At 45.7% G+C, this 20672-nt stretch overlaps 1 protein-coding gene across 4 annotated transcripts in view; it reads right to left on the bottom strand.

The window, feature by feature from the left end:
• Positions 1 to 20672, bottom strand: part of tmem108 (transmembrane protein 108) — a 246489-nt gene that overhangs the window by 77512 nt on the left and 148305 nt on the right. For all 4 annotated transcript variants that reach the window (XM_041184566.1, XM_041184568.1, XM_041184569.1 and 1 more), the window contains 4 exons: positions 13374 to 13531; positions 13090 to 13217; positions 12043 to 12182; positions 6363 to 7544 (listed from right to left, as the gene is read on the bottom strand). In XM_041184566.1, coding sequence (XP_041040500.1) covers positions 6363 to 7544; positions 12043 to 12100 — 1240 coding nt within the window. In that variant the 5' untranslated portion in view covers positions 12101 to 12182; positions 13090 to 13217; positions 13374 to 13531. The remainder of the gene's footprint in view (positions 1 to 6362; positions 7545 to 12042; positions 12183 to 13089; positions 13218 to 13373; positions 13532 to 20672) is intronic.

Raw genomic sequence — 20672 nt, 5'->3', positions numbered from 1 at the left:
GATAGAAGTGTTAGATTGAGGTACAAGTAAATAGGTTAGATCTAACATTTGCATTTTCAGATAAGTTGAGAGTTTGAATATCAAAGGGGAATGAAGGATATCAAGAAACACGTTTGCATCTTGCAGGACTTCGATAGGTTAACAGTAGTGGGGATATTGTATTTTATTGACCTGAAAGCAAAGACAAGATGGAAACATGAAAAATCTTATATTTGGAAGGGATTGAGTTTCAGAGGTGGGAAAACAATGGAACCAGAGATGGAAAGTGGAAAAAAGGCATTTTAGAGTTACTGTTGAGCTGGAGAGATAGCTATTTGAGCTGTTGAAGTAGCAGCTGGAGCTTTCTGAATTGTTGAGTTGGGAGCTGTTAGCTTTGGGCTGGGAGAAAGTACCGTCTGAACCAGCCTGATGGTGTCACTGATGGTTCCTGAGCTTTTAACCCCTCCGGCACAGACTGCAAAATAATCTGAGTTTTATTGGGCTGCAGTTGAGTGCCTGGGCAAGATAGAGGATTCCTTGCTAGAGTTGGGCATGGGACAGTCATTGACGGGGATGCTCAGAACCCCTTGTTTTATAGTTATTTAGGCTTTGAGCAGTAACCTTCATGGTCCAAGCTAACTGCACAGTCTTGGAGTGCAGGTTCAGATAATACCTGCGCCTGAGCTGAGAGCACAGGATGCAGCTGAGTGGCCGAAGCTGTCGCCACTCAGTCATGTGGTGTGGGGCAGAGGTGGGTGGACTCTTGGTCAGGCATCAAGCGAACTAAGCACTGGCCACCCAAGTGGTAGCCAGCACTCTCTGGCATGCAGGAAGGGGCCTTCAGATGAGCCGGAGCTCAAGACTTAACCAGGGGATGTCCTTAGGAGGCATATGCTGCTCTCATTGATACTGTCTCTGATACTGCAGTGAGAAGACCATCAGGAACATGGAGCCTAGTGATTTGATGTCTACCTCATGGCTTATAGGCAGGTTATAAGGAGGAGAAGAATGTGGAGGAGGCACCTGGCTCGGCAAAGGGAGGAGCAGAACCCTCAAGATAAAGGGCAATAGGGCCTCCTTTGCACGTAGAGGAAGATGCGCAGAGGGCTGTCATTCGCAAGTGCCATGCTAGACCCAGGATATATAGATGGCACTTGTCATACCTGCAGATGAGCGAGAACCAGTGTTGCCAAAGATTGTAATTGTCAAGGGAACTGGTTACTCACAAATGCCACCTTCTGCAGGATTTGGCGCCTTGGGGATTTGGAAGACATCCACTGCCAGTGGCATTGAAAGTAACAGTTGCACTTCAATTTCTATGGCAGTGGCTCCTTCCAGGGCTCCACTGGTGGCTTGTGTGGGATCTCTCAGGCCTCCACCTACAAATATATCCAGGAGTGTCAGATGCTATCTTTGCCAGGGTACACAACTTTGTCAATTTCAACCAAGATCAGGTGAGCCAGGAAGCAAGGGTGCTGGGATTTATTGTTTCCCACAGGTGCAGGGTGCCATCAATTCCACTCACGTGGCTCTAAGATCTCTCTGTCAACAAGCAGTCCAATATGTGAGCCGCAAGAGTTTCCATTCGTTCAATGTTCAGCTGGTCTGTGAACATAACAAACGGATCATGCAGGTCTGTGCACAATATCCAGGGAGCATCCACGTCCTCAGCAGGTCTCAGATCCGTGACATCTTCTAGGGTCCACAGAGCTGCAGGGCTGGCTCTTTAGGGACAAGGACTATCCACAGAGGACATGGCTGACGATGCCCATGCAGTGACCTCAGACTTCAGGTGAGAAGGTACAAAGAGGCTCATACCGTTACCAACACATTGGTGAGCAGACTATTGGGATCCTGAAAATGAGGTTCCAGTGCTTGACAGATCTAGTGGAGCACTGCAGTATACCCCGAGAGGGTGTCACGCATCATCATGGCTTGTTGCGCACTGCACAACCTGCAATGCAAAAGGGGGAGTCCTGGATGATGAGAAGGTGGAGAAGCTGAATGAGGAGGAAGTGGAAGGGGAGGACGGTGGTGAGGCCCTCAAAGCCCAGGATGCAGGCAATGAGGCCATTGGTCTGGCTAGACAAGGCAGGCAAGATGCAGTAGGTACTCTCCTGAGAGCACAAGATAGCAACTGGGAGCATCAGGCACCAGTCTGGCAGAGGTCATCGCACTCAGGCTCTTTATAGAGTCTCATCTTATGCAGATCTTCCTGGAATACAGTGGGAACATGGACTTCAAAAGTACTTGATCTTTTTGCATGCTCAATCACCTGTCCCCTTCAGCTTTACACCTACAACAACACTAGAGCACGACATTCTTGCAGTAAATACAGTTAGCACAAAGGTGCAGGCATCACTGAGATGGGTTATTACTTTGGGACGGAATAATCACTGTCATCAGAGGAGAGGCCCTTGACTGCGGCTCGTGACTTCATTTTGTGCAAGGTTTCATTTCTGAATGACAGCTCATCAGGCTTGAAGTGAAGCAGGCTTGCTTCAGAAGAAGCTTAGAAGATCCATGGAGGAGGCCAAATGTTGGTGACTCTTGCAGGCTTTTGGAGGAGTGGTGTTCTGCTTGGCAAGGCTGAATATCTGGAAGCGTGGTTGAAAGGTGAAGCTTGAGTGTACACAGGGATCCAGGGGAAAGGAACATCAGGAGAAGAGAGTGAAACTCTGGAAGTGACATTTGGGAGAGAACTCCAAAGCGAGTTCTTCGAGCATGGAAATTGGAAGACTTCATGAGAAAGACAGAGTTTCAAGGCCACTGGCGGTTGGCTCACGATACAAGGGGGGTTGATGAGAAATCCATGGAGTCTGTTTTGGTGGCACATGTCACTCATTTTGGGGTGCGATGTGTCTGTTCACAGTTCACCTATTAATTCACATGTACTGCATACTTACCCTGAATATTAGAGAGCATGACAGATATTGTAAATTGTGAATCTTTATGAATTTGTATGTATCTTTAAAGGGTGAAGGAAGTGTGATTTGAATCATTTACTGAAATCTTTCCAATGTTTCTGTTTAGTGTAATATTAATTCATTTTTCTTCTTTAGTAAACAATTGTTTATGTTAAAAGTAGACTGGCAGACTCCTGTGAACGTGATCAATAACTGCCCTCCATGGTTTCTTAAAAAAAAGTTAGGGCCTATTAAGCCAGGTTTCATTCTGGGAGCTGACTTGTCCAATATCAACATAAGCTGGGATCATAACAGATGACAACGATTCATCTGTTTTATTGAGAATGCTGTGGGCATTCAGATACAGAGCCTTTAATTTAGTATTTTGTTTTACTGCTTTTGTAAACTCTGGCTCTATCTGCTGGCACACTCTTAAGTTTTCAACCACAGTCCCTTCCTGCCCTCCCATTATTATTACCTTTATTGCTACCTTGATCTATTGCCTTGTCATTTCCTTTTAATTTACTCAATCTTCCCTCGCATGATTCCTTCCCTCTCTATTTAATTTAAAGCCCTCTCTACTTCCCTAGTTACGTGACTCATTAGAACATTGGTCCCAGCAGGGTCCAGGTGAAATCCATCCCAATAGTACAGCTCCCATCTTCCCCAATACTGGTGCCAGTGTCCCATGAATTGGAATCCACTTCTCCCACACCATTCTTTGAGTCACGCATTTATCTCTCTAATCTTATTTACCCTATGCCAATTTGCATATGGCTCAGGTAATAATCCAACGAACATTCTGTTTTTCAATTTAGTGCCTAGCTCCTCTTACTCCCTATGCAGAGCCTCTTTCTAGTCTTACCTACGTCACTGGTACCTATAATGGGCCACAACAACTGGATCCTCCCCTTCCCATTGAAAGTTCCTTTCCAGCCCTGAGCAAATACCTGAGCCCTGGCAACAAGCAGGCAACACAGCCTTCTGGATTCTCGCTCTTGGCTGCACAAAACAATGTCTATCCCCCTGGCTATACTGGCTGCTACTACCACGACATTCCTTTAATTCCCCTCTTGAATGATTTCCTGTACCATGGTGCCACTGACCAAATCAGATGATACTAACCTAAGGGGTGTGACTGCCTTCTGGAACAAAGTGTCCAAGTAACTTATCCCCTTCCTGGTGCATTGTATGTCTACAGCTTGGCCTCCAATTCAATGACTCCTCAACCACAGACACTACTCATGTGGTTGCCATGGATTACAGTAGCATCTAGGAGCTCCTACTTGCTGCAGCCATCACATCACCTGTCCTGCCATCTTTGTGCTAATGAAATTTATTTTTCTTCATTAATTTATAGTTCCCCCTTTCTCTAAACTCCATCATTCACCAAACTCCCAGCTTCACATTCTGTGCACTCAAGTAACACGCAGAGATCCCTCTATTTATACTCTCTGAAAAACAATGATGAGTCAGCACTGCTAAACCGCAGAAACCAGTTTAAGCTAGCTATCTAATTAAATAGTTACAGTTGCTCTCAGAGAGCTTGTATATCCCTGTTTAAGACTGGAAGAAACTTAACTTACCTCTTAAGTTAAACAATTACATTTAAAAATTAACTAAAAGTTAAGAAAAACTAGACTTTAGAGAGAGATTAACTTTTAAGATCCCCTCACTCACCAAGCTCCTGGCTTCACACTCTGTGAACCCAAGCAGCACTCAGAACTGCCTTCGCTGCATCCTCTGGATTCAATGGGAGGGCCATCGACCTAATGCTAGTGTCCTGCTTGTGGAGGTGGCTGCAAGAATTCAGGCAAAATTCCTACAAAATCCTCTTCAGATGGCCAAAAACCATCTGCCCAGCCACTGACCAAATCAAATGATGCTAACCTAATGTTCCAGGGGAGAACAAAGAAAACACTTCAAAGGTACTCTAAGAATCTCCTTGATGCATGCCGGCTTTGACCATAGTGACTGGGAAGAGCTTGTTACCAATCGTTCATAATGGCAACAACTTGTCCATCAATCTGTATCAATCAGTCTTTGAGTCCAAACACCTTAATGACTAGCCACAGCAGCGGCGGAAAAAGGAAGCAAAGGAAAAAATCCTGCATGTTAGATCTGACTCCCTTGCCCCACGTGCCCAAAGATCTGTGGGTCCAGAGCTGGCCTGTTCAATCACATGAAAATCCATGGCAGAAACTCGCAACACTCAGTAGACATCACTCTCGAATCGAGGGATAGCCAATGATTTTCACCTTGGAGTGAGTGCAGCATAGATTTACCAGAATGATGCCTGGGCTCCAAGAGATAAATTACCAGGAGAGATTATATAAAGTAGGGGTATACTCTCTAAAATTTAGAAGGTTGAGGAGTGATTTGATCAAAGTTTTCAAGATATTAAGTGAAACAGATAGGGAGAAACCATTTCCGCTGGATGGAGAGGCTAGGACTAGCAGGTATAGTCTAAAAATTAGAGCCAGACTTTTCAGAAGTGAAATTAAGAAACAGTTCTAAGCAGAAAGGGTGATAGAACGTTAGAACTCTCTTCTGCAACAGCAATTGATCCTAGATCAAATAAAGTTTAGATTTGAGGTACATAGATTATTGTTATCCAATAGCATTACATGGTATGGGCCAAAGGCCCATATGGAGTTACACACAGATCAGCTATGATCTCAAGAAATGGCAAAACAGGCTTGGGGAATTAAATGTCCTACTCCTATACCCATGTTACTGTTCCTATAATCCTAATTACATTGCCGGAAAATAGGTTTTTTTTAACGATGCACTCGTTGACACCAGAAAACAATCTTACAGAAGTTGTCTGAGTCAGATGTGGTACAAGACTCCCCTGCAGACATTATCCTATTAGTTGGATATATTTCTGCCTGAAGAACACCAATCAGATGTTTTGCTTTACTGCAGTGTCTGTGAAAGTAAGGACAGTAAATACTCAATATGCAAATACTTTGAGCTTGTGGTCATGTGTTAATTTATGATTTTTGACCACAACTTGTACAATGTATGTAGTTTCACACTGACAATACCTTTCTCAGCCCAATCATGCTCTGATAAATGCAGAATTTATTCAATTTCAGACCATTCTGTATCATTATCACTCCCTCATATCTGAATCAGAATTAGAGACATCACAGTCAGACTTTATCAGATAAAAATATCCTCCCTATTATGGCCCTTTTTCTGGACATGCTTAGATTAAACCTGAAGTAATGGTCTCAGTTATTAAACTGACGTGGTATGAAACTCATTATAAATTAGCCTTTCTACACTGATTTCAGTGTAAGATGTCCTAGAAGCTCCTCAATGTACAAAGGTTTTTGAGTTTTTTTCAGTTTCACTGGACACTGGTGTTTGTTGAATTGCTGATCATTATTGTAGTCGCATGTAGTCTGGATATCTAAACTATTCATCTATCTACACCCATATAATCGTGAAATTAAATTCCTTACTTACAGCATGATGAAACAGACACACTGACAGCCAGAATAATCCAGGCTATGTCAATTTTGCTGAGGCAGATAGTTGCTTTTTGTTGAGGCTTATCTACTTCAGCTACATGGGAAATGTTTCTGGGTATTTCAGGATCCCTAGTTCCTGCAGGGACTACTCTGTTCAGGAAGCTTCCTGCTGCTGTTGTGTCAGATTCAGAGAAGGTTGAAGAGATCTCAGGTGCAGACATAGTTGACAGAATGCCATTAGAAAAAGAATCACTTTCCATCGTGCTGAATGTTATCATGGAGGTTGAAATGTAAGATTCAAACATGGCTGACAGGTTTTGATCACCAACTTTCAATAAATCCTTGAGTCTATCTATATATGGGGGATAGTCACTCGTTGTTATGATAGACAAATCCAGGTTTAGACCTGGCTCTGATTTTAATGACAAGCTATCAAAAATAGATGTGACCTGTGAGATGGAACTAATTATCAGATTGGTTGGCAAGGCAGGAAATAGTAATGACTGTGAAATCTTTTCTTCTGTATTGCTTGATCCCTCAGCTTGCCAGAGACTCTTAAGGTCGTGCAGATTGTCACTCTCGTGCAGTGTAACTGCAACATTTGAAAATTTCAGCAGAGTGATGTTATGGATTTCAGAGGTTCTTGAAACCAGCTCAGATTGATGGTTAACAGATGAAGGGATTGTCTCGAAATCATGGTATATTCTGGTAGTAAATGAAGAATGCAGTATCACATTTCCATGAAGTTGTACTGGCTCCACTAACTCATTTTTATGAAGTGGAGACACTCTCTCCTTTAAAGGTGTTGGCTCTGAATACAAAGTACTTTGATTGTGCATGGAAACAGAGACCTCCATTGTTCTGTGATAATTATGGGCAATATCCTGAGGTGAGATGGACGGTGGTAACTGGATGATGGTAGGTGTGGGTTCAATTAAGCTGGTATCCATTAGCTTGATGTCATGGGCTATCTGAAGATATTTCAAGATATTTCCATCTGTATCTGAGGTCCTATGCCAGTTCGTATAATCCATTATCTTGGGATTAGCACTAGGTTTGGGAAGTGCCGTGCTTACAGAAGTTAACTCTATTAGATGATTTTGAGAACTTGAATTAGGAGGCAATTCTTGTGCAGTGGATACTAGTTCTTCTGTCAATGCCAGGATCAGTAGAAATACTAAATGCAAATAAGAATAATATGTTACTTGAAATCAAACAGCAATGCATAGCAATATCATATCAAGTAATCATAGAATGATACAACCATTTGGCTCATCACCCTTGTACTGGCTTATTGGTTGAACGATCAAACTAGCCACACTCACCCACTATTGAGAGCATCATTCCAACAGCCTTGAAGATTGGCGTTCTTTAAATATTTACCTAATTCCCTTTTAAAAGTTACCAATGCATTTGCTTTTGCTACCCTTCAGGCAGTACTTTCCAGATCACAAAAACTCACTCTGTTAAAAAAAGATTCCTCTTGTCTCCTCTAATTCTTTTACTAATCACCTTAAATATGTGCCTTCTGTTTATCAACCTTTCTGCCACTAGAAATACTTCCTCCTTATCAAACCATTCATGGTCAAATCTCCTCTTAACCTCCCAGTTCTAAGGAGAAAAGCTCCTCCTTCCACATAACTGAAGTCCATCATTCTTGGTATCAGCTAGTGCCTCTCTCCTGCACTTCTCTGTGATGTTGACATCCATCCAACAGTGTGGTGCCCAGAACTGGTCGCAATTTTATAGATTAGGCCTAACCAGTATTTATTTAGCATAATGTCCTACTGTTGCACTCTATGCCTCAGCAAAGATCCTATTTGCTTTTTTAACAACCATCTCAATTGTTCTGTCACCTTCAAAGATTTGTGCAATGCACTCCAGAGCTCTCTGTTCCTGCATCCCCTTTAAACTGTATCATTTAGCTCATTTTGCCTCTCCTCTTTCTTGCTACCAAACTATCATTTCACACCGGTCTATGTTAAATTTCATTTACCATGAAACTGTCTATTTAACCAGTCTGGCTATATCCTCTTGAAATCTGTTACTATCCTCCTCCTGTTTACCATACTTTGGATTTCCTGTCATTGGCAAACTTTGACATTTTCTGTGGCGTTTGGCCAAAGGTCCAAATTTTACATCAGGCATGGAGAGAGAACCTCTTACAACCTCAATTAAGGCACTTAAAAATAGCAGATAACCTGAATTTTACTGTGCTTTTACAATTTTATCATGGAAACAACAGAGCTTCATAGTCCCACTTGGTTAAACGAGGCAGCAAGGTGGTAGAGCTCAGTGCTGCCTCTGCCAGCCAGTCACCTGGAGAGCCAACATGCGGTGGAAGAGAGGGTGGGGAGTGGAGGGCATTGACAGACAACAGAAGGCATGTAAAGGTGCCAATATTGATGAAGGGGGAATGCTGCAAGGGTCACAGAGGGGCAGGGACATTTGTTCTCAAAATACTATACAGGGCAAAGTGTTGGGTGAGGTGGGTTGGAGAGAACCCACAGGACCCGGAGAGAATCCACCTGCCATGGATTAATTCACATAGTCATTGTGACCACAACCCTGAAGTGGAGGCACAGTGCAGAGGGAGGGAGGTCCAGGCACTGGCGGAGACACAGCAGGAATGTCAGGAGCAGCAAGATGGCCAGCCTCCAGGTGGGCATGCCTGAGAGAAGCTGATTTTCAGGGGCTGAGGATATGACTTGGGAAATTAAAATGAGCAGCAATATTGGCAAACAATGATATCGAACAACAATATTTAAAACTGTGTTCAACAGAGTGCAGGAGAAACATATTTTGCTAAAAGAACAAACTATACACTGGTGAGATTCCATGGAAGAATAAAGATTTAAGGGAGCAACTGAGGGTTAAGGAAAGAGGCATACATTAAATACAGACAGCAGAGAAGTACATTATGAGAAGGCATTAGGAAAGAAAAAAAATTTAGAAAGGCAAAGCAGAACAATTAAAGTAAATTATCAAGAAATGTAAAAAAGTAAATTATTTCACAGGCACATCAATAGAAAAGGAAGTTTATGATGGAAATAGGACCAATATCGGAGGGTCAGGATAATATGGCAGCTAATGATACAGTGATGACAGAAGTATTAAATAATTATTTTGCTTCAGTATTACCAGGGAGATAGAACAGGTAAACATGACATGGAAGAATGAGATGAGCAATGAGATAAGTGTATTTATATTAAAAAAGGGGATGTAAACTAATCAAATTCAAAAAGGAGAAAGGATCACGTCCACATATTTAAAAAGAATATAGAAGAGATAACAGACGCATTACTAAACATATTTAATAATTTGTTAGAAAAAGGTGTGGTGCTGGAAGACTGAAGGATAGATAATGTGATAACTATATTTAACAGAGTGGAAAGAATGTGCCCAGGGAATTGTAGACCAGTCAGCTTAACAGCTGTGGTAGGAAAAGCAATAGAATCTAACCAAAGGAGAGAATAGAAGAACATCTAAAAATGAAAAATATAACAATGAAAAGTCAACATGGTTTTCAAACCATGACCAAACTTCATTTTTTGAGGTTGTAACAAAGAGAGTAGACAACAGTAATGTAGTAGATGTAATTTATCTGGAGTTTCAAAATGCCTTTGACAAGGTGCCCCATAATAGACCAGTGATTAAAGTATGAAAATGGAGAGTCGGGGGATAAGTAACAGAATGGATTGCTAGCTGGTTTGAAGACAAAGCAGAGATTGGGAATAAAGGGTAGTTATTCAGAGTGGCAGAAGGTGGGAAGTATTGTTCCACAATGATCAGTGCAGTGGAACACTGCTGTTCACAATTTACATCAACAGCTTGGACTTTGGAATCTAAAATACAATTCCTAGATTTGCGGATGAGACCAAATTTGAAGAGATCGTCGATAACTGAGGAGAATCGTAAGAAATTACAGAAGGGCATTAATAAACTTGCAGAATGAGCAAATAAATGGCAATGAAATTCAACACAAATAAATGTTTGGTACATTTTGGTAGGGAGAATAGGGAGGTCACTTCTTACTTGAAAATGCATCTCGAAGTGAGGTAGAGAAACAAAGGGATCTCAGACAACAAACACATCAACACTAAAAGTTGGACTGCAGGTTGTCAACGCTATAAAAGAACGCAAACCAAGCACTAGGCTTTAGTTCTACAGGGATAGAATTAAAAGGAGAAGATTAATAAGGATGATACCAGAAATGCTGGCTATACGTATCAGAAAAGGATTGAGAGGCTGGTCTCTTATACTTGAAAAGAAGCCTGAGAGTCCCCTAATAGAAAGGTTTTAATAGAGAGGATATAGAGAGGATGTTTCCTGTTGCAGAGAAGGGCACAACTAGAAGCCATTTATAAAACTACACACCAAAAAATCCCATGGGGAATTCAGGAGAAACTTTTTTACCCAAAGAGTGGTGAGAATGTGGAAGTTGTGACCAGGGAGTGATTGAAACAAATAGTATAGATGCATTTAAGGGAAAGCTACAGAAAAACATAAGAGAGATGGAACTGGAGGGTTACACTGATAAGTTTAGATGAGGAAAGATGGGAGGAGATTCGAGTGGAGCATAAAGACCAGCTTGGTGTTGGGCTGGACATCCTATGCAATCCAATGTAAACAGCCCCTAGATGAAGAAAGGCCTATTCCCAAAAGGCACAACTATCTGCAAATGTTCGAACAGCAGTGTCACTGCAGACTGAGGCTCTCCGGGAAGGCAGTCATCAATTTATGTACCAAGCTTAGCAATGAACACATGGAGACACCCAATGCTGATGGCTCTGAGGATCATTGTGGCTATCAAGTTCTATGTCTCTGGATCATTTCATGGATCCACTGAGGACATTTGTGGGATCCCACAAGCTGAGGCTCATTGGTGCATTAAGGAGGTGACCAAAGCCCTTTTCAAGAGACCGGCAACTACATGCACTACCACACTAACCCAGTTGTTCAAGTGGAGAGGTCCATCAACCCTGGTGCAGGGGTATTATCTAATGCATGCATGTAGCCAATAAGACTACCACGGACCAACCAGCAGTCTTCATAAACAGAGAGGACTTTCATTCCATCTGAGACCATCGAAAGGGAATCCCTCAGGTGTGTGCATGGTTCTCAGGAAGCAGCCACGACACCTACATACTCAAGTAGTCCCAGCTGCCAGAGCTGTTCTGGCCACCCACCCACCTTCATGGATGACTTCTCAGGGATATGGTTCCTCTGAAGACATGGTTCCTCATGCCTGTGAAGAACCCAAGTACTGTAGCTGAAGAGAGGCACAATATCTGCCATGGGTGCAACCAAACAACCACCCACTGAGCAGAGCATAAGGCTGCTGAAGATGAGATTCAGGTGCTTAAAGTGTTCCGGTGGAGCCCTTCAGTACATCCCTGTGGAGATCTCACATCTCGTGGTGGTCTGCTGTGCTCTGCACAACCTAGCATTGCAGAGGGGAGAGGTCTTGCATAAAGAGCACACGATCAATTGCTGCTCCTCATCTGATGAGGAAGATGTAGGGGAGGCTGCTGAGCAGGCAGTGCAGGATGAGGAACCCCTTGCACCAGAGGCAAGGGGATTTGAGATGTGCAAGGGAGGCTTTGCACAATCTCATATATATCTGGTTCTTGTGACCCTAATGCCCTTTCACAATCTGTGCAATAAAGACTCACCTGCTATTGCCTCCTTCATTTCGCACTCCATCGCCCAGCACCCAGGTGCATGGTGCATACTGGCAAAGCTGAGGAGCTGACCAGATGTGGCCTACTTCAACACAAGCAGCCCATTGAGGGAGCAAAGCTGTAGATGAAATCTAACAAGGCAGCAAGAATGGAAAGGGTGAACAGCAGCAGTGGGTCAAACATTTATTAAGTTGGACAACATAATGAAGACTTTACATGTACAAAATCAAAACACCCATGGACCCCAAGTTCAGCTAGGTGCTCTTCTTAACACTTTTAAGTCTGCCTCTACGAAGAGGAGACAGGATGCTGATTGGGCTGCTCCATGGCGGCCGTCCTCTGACTAGCTGAGTTTTGGAGAACACTGGCATGCTGATGGGCTCCTACACAGCTGCAGGACCCTCCCCTGTCAGTGCAGCTACTGGAGATACTATCTCTAGCAGAGGGGTTGAGGAGCTGCTGTCCACATCAAAAGCGCCAAGAGGAGATCCCAGATGCAGCAGGCAGCTGGTCCTTGTCTCTTACGAGGCACACCTGCATCTCCTTGCTGACCTGAGAAGGACAAACACTTGGTGGAGGCCTAGGTCCCACATTTCCCTCTTGCCTTGTCACTACTACATAAAGCTCATGGACAAGGCGATGATGTGCAGGTTTGCGCGCATCCCTGACATCCACTGAGTGGCTTTCTGGAGCGGGCTATACATGAGGGTTGGCAACTTCTCTATGAAGAACGCCATGCACCCATATGCCTGAGATATGACAGAACTCATGGCCTGGATGGACTCCTCCATCATCGCACATGGGTTCCAGGAGCCTCTGCAATCAGCACCAGATGTTTCCTTACCTTTCGCTGAAGCTCCAGTAGGTGCAGAGGCAAATTTTCAGCCTGAGATTCAACATGGCCTCCCACAGTCCTCCAACTGCTAGTGGCCTCAGCTGTCATAAGTTCCATCAGCTGCCTGGGTGCATCTGTGATGTGCTCACCAGTTTGTGACCCTGAATCTACTTGCAGGCACATACCCACTGACATGAGAATACCTGCGCTCTTGGAGGGGCAGATGGATGATGTGACATTGCACCCTCTGAGAATCCCTTCCCCTCCTCCTCAAAGTTGGCCGACTGGTCCCCGGTCCCTGCAGCTGTGTCCACTGTGAGATGACCAAGACCTGCACAAGAGAACACAAACATTGAAGGGTTAAGGGCTCCCCAACTCCTCATCCCAACATGCCTGGTGTGGAGCTCCATGTGTCCAGTGGTGGACATGACTTATGTGCTTCATGTGGGCCATAAACACCCTTGTGCCCCTGCACTCATTTACTCACTCTCCTGTGATGACACTCCTATCTTGCCATCAGCAATTGATCGACCACCATGAGACTCAGCCAGTTCCAGTCTCCTCCTCAGTCGGGGGTCAGGGTACGCTAGTGTGGGAATCCTCTACCAGTCTTGGCCTTCTCTTTATTATAGGTGTCTGTTTCTCCTGCAAGCAGAAAGAGGGGCACTGTTAGTTTTCCCTTGAAGACAAGCACAACACTTAATGCTGCTGGCAGCCCCTTAGCCCTGCATATATCTGTCTTCAAGGGACCTGGTGGGGGTCAAGGAAGAGAAGCAGACCTCTCTAGTTGAGATAAAAACAAAAAAACTGCGGATGCTGGAAATCCAAAACAAAAACAGAATTACCTGGAAAAACTCAGCAGGTCTGGCAGCATCGGCGGAGAAGAAAAGAGTTGACGTTTTGAGTCCTCATGACACTTCGACAGAACTTGCGTTCGAGTCCAAGAAAGAGTTGAAATATAAGCTGGTTTAAGGAGTGTGTGTGGGGGGCGGAGAGATAGAGAGACAAAGAGGTGGAGGGGGGGGTGGGGGGTGTGATTGTAGGGACAAACAAGCAGTGATCTATCACTAAACAAAAACAGAATTACCTGGAAAAACTCAGCAGGTCTGGCAGCATCGGCGGAGAAGAAAAGAGTTGACGTTTCGAGTCCTCATGACCCTTAGACAGAACTTGAGTTCGAGTCCAGGAAAGAGCTGAAATATAAGCTGGTTTAAGGTGTGTGTGTGTGGGGGCGGAGAGATAGAGAGACAGAGAGGTGGAGGGGGTTGGTGTGGTTGTAGGGACAAACAAGCAGTGATAGAAGCAGATCATCAAAAGATGTCAACGACAATAGTACAATAGAACACATAGGTGTTAAAGTTAAAGTTGGTGATATTATCTAAACGAATGTGCTAATTAAGAATGGATGGTAGGGCACTCAAGGTATAGCTCTAGTGGGTTTTTTTTTATATAATGGAAATAGGTGGGAAAAGGAAAATCTTCATAATTTATTGGAAAAAAAAAGAAGGGGGAAACAGAAAGGGGGTGGGGATGGGGGAGGGAGCTCACGACCTAAAGTTGTTGAATTCAATATTCAGTCCGGAATTCTGTAAAGTCCCTAGTCGGAAGATGAGGTGTTGTTCCTCCAGTTTGCGTTGGGCTTCACTGGAACAATGCAGCAAGCCAAGGACAGACATGTGGGCAAGAGAGCAGGGTGGAGTGTTAAAATGGCAAGCGACAGGGAGGTTTGGGTCATTCTTGCGGACAGACCGCAGGTGTTCTGCAAAGCGGTCGCCCAGTTTACGTTTGGTCTCTCCAATGTAGAGGAGACCACATTGGGAGCAACGAATGCAGTAGACTAAGTTGGGGGAAATGCAAGTGAAATGCTGCTTCACTTGAAAGGAGTGTTTGGGTCCTTGGACGGTGAGGAGAGAGGAAGTGAAGGGGCAGGTGTTGCATCTTTTGCGTGGGCATGGGGTTGTGCCATAGGAGGGAGTTGAGGAGTAGGGGGTGATGGAGGAGTGGACCAGGGTGTCCCGGAGGGAGCGATCCCTACGGAATGCCGATAAGGGGGGTGAAGGGAAGATGTGTTTGGTAGTGGCATCATGCTGGAGTTGGCGGAAATGGCGGAGGATGATCCTTTGAATGCGGAGGCTGGTGGGGTGATAAGTGAGGACAAGGGGGACCCTATCATGTTTCTGGGAGGGAGGAGAAGGAGTGAGTGCGGATGCGCGGGAGATGGGCCGGACATGGTTGAGGGCCCTGTCAACGACCGTGGGTGGAAAACCTCGGTTAAGGAAGAAGGAGGACATGTCAGAGGAACTGTTTTTGAATGTAGCATCATCGGAACAGATGCGACGGAGGTGAAGGAACTGAGAGAATGGGATGGAGTCCTTACAGGAAGTGGGGTGTGAGGAGCTGTAGTCGAGATAGCTGTGGGAGTCGGTGGGTTTGTAATGGATATTGGTGGACAGTCTATCACCAGAGATTGAGACAGAGAGGTCAAGGAAGGGAAGGGAAGTGTCAGAGATGGACCACGTGAAAATGATGGAGGGGTGGAGATTGGAAGCAAAATTAATAAATTTTTCCAAGTCCTGACGAGAGCATGAAGCGGCACCTAAATAATCATCGATGTACCGGAGAAAGAGTTGTGGAAGGGGGCCGGAGTAGGACTGCAACAAGGAATGTTCCACATACCCCATAAAGAGACAGGCATAGCTGGGGCCCATGTGGGTACCCATAGCCACACCTTTTATTTGGAGGAAGTGAGAGGAGTTGAAGGAGAAATTGTTCAGCGTGAGAACAAGTTCAGCCAGACGGGAGGAGAGTAGTGGTGGATGGGGATTGTTCGGGCCTCTGTTCGAGGAAGAAGCTAAGGGCCCTCAGACCATCCTGGTGGGGGATGGAGGTGTAGAGGGATTGGACGTCCATGGTGAAGAGGAAGCGGTAGGGGCCAGGGAACTGGAAATTGTTGATGTGACGTAAGGTGTCAGAGGAATCACGGATGTAGGTGGGAAGGGACTGGACAAGGGGAGAGAGAAGGGAGTCAAGATAACGAGAAATGAGTTCTGTGGGGCAGGAGCAAGCTGACACGATCGGTCTACCGGGACAGTTCTGTTTGTGGATTTTGGGTAGGAGATAGAAGCGGGCCGTCCGAGGTTGGGCGACTATCAGGTTGGAAGCTGTGGGAGGGAGATCCCCAGAGGAGATGAGGTCAGTGACAGTCCTGGAAACAATGGCTTGATGTTCAGTGGTGGGGTCATGGTCCAGGGAGAGGTAGGAGGAAGTGTCTGCGAGTTGACGCTCAGCCTCCGCGAGGTAGAGGTCAGTGCGCCAGACAACAACAGCACCACCCTTGTCAGCGGGTTTGATGACAATGTCAGGGTTGGACCTGAGAGAATGGAGTGCAGTAAGTTCAGAGAGAGACAGGTTAGAATGGGTGAGAGGAGCAGAGAAATTGAGACGACTAATGTCGCGCCGACAGTTCTCAATGAAAAGATCGAGAGAAGGTAAGAATCCAGAGGGAGGGGTCCAGGTGGAGGGAGAATATTGGAGATGGGTAAAAGGATCCGTTGAACTGGGAGAGGACTCCTGCCCAAAGAAGTGAGCCCGGAGACGAAGACGGCGGAAGAAGAGTTCAGTATCATGCCGAGCCCGAAATTCATTGAGGTGAGGGCGTAAGGGTATGAAACTAAGTCCTTTGCTGAGCACTGAACGTTCAGCATTGGAGAGGGGAAAGTCAGGGGGTATAGTGAATACACTGCTGGGGTTGGGACTGGAAGAAAGGGTGGGGACGGAGGGACAGGCAGGGGTGGAGGGTCCTAGATGGGTGTTGGTGTCGATGAGTTGTTGGAGCTTGCGTTCCTTAGCACTTGAGAGAAAGAGAAAAAGTTTCTTGTTGAGGCGTCGGATGAGCCGAAGGATAAAATGAAACTGGGGGCACGCGCAGCTTTGAAAAAGGGTACGGCGGTGCTGCTGGAGGGAGAGGTCGAGTGTGTTCATATGGCGGCGCATGGCACTGAGAGTGGATTTCAGAATGTGACGGGAACAGCAGTCCGAGAAACGTTTTATGTCCCGGAGATACCTGTAATCCTGGGTGGGTTCGAAACATGAGGGGTGGAATTTCAGTTGAAATCCACGTGGGGTAAGTCAGAGACGGAGACAGTCACTGAGAAAGGAGATATGGCTGTGAAAGCGGGTTTTAGTAAACACCTTGTCAAACACTAGGAGAGAAATGGAAAGCAATGAAGGTGAACAAGGCAACAGAGAGATCCGGAAATCTTGTCGCAGAGAGGAACAGAACGTCTTCAAGGAGGTAGGCATTTCTTGAAGAGCAGTGGCTATCACTGCTTGTTTGTCCCTACAATCACACCCCCCCACCCCGCCCTCCACCTCTTTGTCTCTCTATCTCTCCGCCCCCCACACACACACCTTAAACCAGCTTATATTTCAACTCTTTCTTGGACTCGAACGCAAGTTCTGTCGAAGGGTCATGAGGACTCGAAACGTCAACTCTTTTCTTCTCCGCCGATGCTGCCAGACCTGCTGAGTTTTTCCAGGTAATTCTGTTTCTCTCTAGTTGAGATGCAGCCTTGCCCCTGACAGGAAATGCCGCTGCCTGCAACTGGGTGGTCACTCTCTCCTCACCTGATTGCCACATGCAAGTCCCAAAGAGGAAATCGGTATGGAGGACCCATCTTGGAAGAGCGATGGAGGTCATTTTCCTGTTTTCAGCACTGCACTCATGCTTGGGCGGTGATCCCACATCTCCTGATCTTCTCTTCAATCTCCGACTGGGCTTGCTTGGTCAGTCAGGGTGGAATCCTCTTAGTGCCCCATGGGAAGAGGTCCTCCTTGCCTTGCCCTTACAACCTGAAGGGGGGCCTGGAGGGAGGTTTTACCAAACCATGGGGCCATCTGTGGCTGCCTTCTGGCATTTTTGTAGCATGCTCTTGTTCAGCTCCTTTGGGGTCTTCTGCACTGTAGTTAGCAGGAGCAGTTAGGTAATCCGCATATTCGCTACCTGTCCAGAACTACACATCATCAGCAATTTCAACATTACTAGTGGAGACACACTGTTCCATATCATTCACAAACATTGTGAACAGCAGACGTCCTAGATCAATTCCATGTGAGGAGCATTTATGAACACCATCTATTTTCCATTGCTAAGCCAATTCGCAAAACACTTAAGCCATCATTTTGCAGAGGATTCTTCGAAAGACAAGCCATAACTTTGCTGGAAGGTGAGCAGAAACTCTGGAAAAATGGTATATACAGTTGTTCATGACATTTGTCCAGGTCTACGTGAATATTCCATTAAAATTATTCTTGGAAATTGGGAAAGCTTAGTGGATATGCTAAGCCCTAGAAAATTTATCAATTCTGTGAATTTTAACTCTGTATCAATTTTATATCTATTTTTAAGAGTGCACAGATGACTTATTTAAACTGCATAGCCGCTTTAAATTGTTTTGGGAAGCCATGCAGGTGTAGTAATTTAAAGGGGTTGCCTTGGGCATATCCTGCAAAGGGACTTTCAGGGTCATCGCAAGGCAACGCAGCTTAGAAGGAACGTTGCTGTGTAAACCTTGCCTTGATTCATCGCCCTCTCCAGCTACTTGTTCAGGCTGAATCAAAATGATCACAATCAGTTTAATCCAAGTTAAGTTTTCAACACTGCATTCAACCAAACACCAACACTGTTTATTTCTACATCACAAACCTCTGCACATATCAAAAATCACTGTGCGTAAAACCTTTATCCATGCCTCTGTGATTTCTAGATCTGGGGCAGAATTTTTCTCTCATGGGGGGGGCTTGCGCCCGACCTAAATGAGCATAAATGATGCACGGATGATGTCGGGCAAGTGTCCTGACATCATCACACGCTTACGCGATATTTCAATCAGTGGGCACGAGTTGGAGTTGGAGCCACGCCCGCCATTAAGAGGCCAGTTAAGGCCTTTGACAACCCAACTGATGGCGATTAAACATCACCCGTGTGATTTTTCACTGGTTGCACGGGCAAAACAGGCAGCCGAGAATTTGCAAAACCTCGGGCAGGATAAAAAGGGTCAGCAGCAATGCCAGTGTGAGCATTGAGGAGTTTTGGAGATAGTTTGCAACTGGTTGCTCATTGGTACTTGGCAACTTCATCTCTGTTTGGGGCTTCATTTTTTAAGCATTTCCAGGCTTCATTTCAGGATTCATTGCTGTCTGCTAGGTCCCCGGAGGATTCAGGCCATGTGGACCTTTTCAGGTATCAGAAAGCCTGCCCTTACCCTGGTAATGGGGATTGTGATCTCCACTGGAGGCACCTCTTCTGAGGAGGGAGAGAGGGGCAGAAGGGAGAGAAGGCTAGGTATCCCAATGCAGCTTCCAGGGGAGTGACCTATGGGAGGAGAGGTGCAGGCACAAGGGGCGCAGGGCCAGCAGGAAGTCCAAGGTGGAAGGGGCCACAGAAGACACAACTATCCTGCTGCCAGAGTTTACGGGCGGCAATGCAGCTTCCTCAATACATCTGATGTGCAGTGCCGAAGGAGGCTCCGCCTCTCAAGAGAGGCAGTGACCTCCATTTGTCAGATGATGGGGCCTGACATCAGCTCCGACTGTGTGGGTGGACACCCCATGCCAGTGGCTCTAAAGGTTACAGTGGCCCTCAACTTCTATGCCCCCAGCTCTTTCCAGGGGTCAGTGGCTGATCTGTGTGGAGTCTCCCAATCAGTTGTCCACAGTTGCGTCAAACTGGTGACAGAAGCTCTGTTCAGGTGCGTATTGACTTTCCCTCATTTCCTGGCCAGCCAGGCTGAGTGAGCCCAAGGCTTTGCAGTGATTGCTGCGTTCCCCCACGTCCAGGGTGCCATCGACTGCACACACATGGCCATCAAGGCACCTGCGGGTCAGCTGGGTGCCTTTGTCAACAGGAAGGGATTCCACTCCATGTTAGTGCAGGTAGTATGTGACCATGGGATGCAGATTCTGCAAGTCTGTGCAAGGTACCCAGGCAGCTCCCATGACACTTACATCCTGAGACACTCCCAGGTGCCGAGGATCTTCAGTGTCAGGCTGGATGGATGGCTGCTGGGTGACAAGGGCTGTCCATTGAAAAGGTTACTCAAGATGCCTCTCCATCACCCAAGAACAGAGGCCAGGCAGCAGTACAATAGGAGCAATGCCTCCATAAGGGCTGTGGTAGAGAGAACCGGAGGTCTTCTCAAGATGCGCTTCTGATGCCTGGACCATTCAGGGGCCGCACTACAATATCTACTAGAGTGGGTGTCACTGATAATGGTTGCTTGTTACCCTCTCCACAATCTGGCACTGGCAAGGTGGGACTCACTGGAGGAAGAGGATTTTGGCGAATCAGAAGAGGAGCCCGGTGAGGAGAACACTGAGGGCATGGAGGCAGATCTTTATAACCTCCAGGGAGATAGGGACACCTTGATCCAATGCTCCTTCAGCTAAGCTGCCAAATAAATGCCACCACTTCATGCCAGGGCTGCCCTCCATTGTGGATCACAGAAATAACACTTTCCTTTTCCCCCAAGATACACTCAGTGCCTGTACAATAAAGTTTCGAGTCACCCATGTTCAGCATTACATACTGGCGTACCCTGCACCTAAAAAACAAATGAAGCATACTCAAGCCAACAGCAAATGTAATATAATGTTGGCGCTCACAGATTATGAGCAGAACAATATCAGGTGTTGATGGTCACACCATTAAAAAAAAGGAGGAAAAAATGGGGGGAACAAAAGATCATCCGTGACCAGTCCCTCTTGTGCTTAAGATGCTTTAAACTTA

The sequence above is a fragment of the Carcharodon carcharias genome, chromosome 3 (assembly GCF_017639515.1).
Source record: "Carcharodon carcharias isolate sCarCar2 chromosome 3, sCarCar2.pri, whole genome shotgun sequence".
Taxonomy (NCBI): domain Eukaryota; kingdom Metazoa; phylum Chordata; class Chondrichthyes; order Lamniformes; family Lamnidae; genus Carcharodon; species Carcharodon carcharias.
The sequence above is the reverse complement of the archived record's forward strand: the minus strand, read 5'-3'. Positions and strand labels throughout refer to the sequence as shown.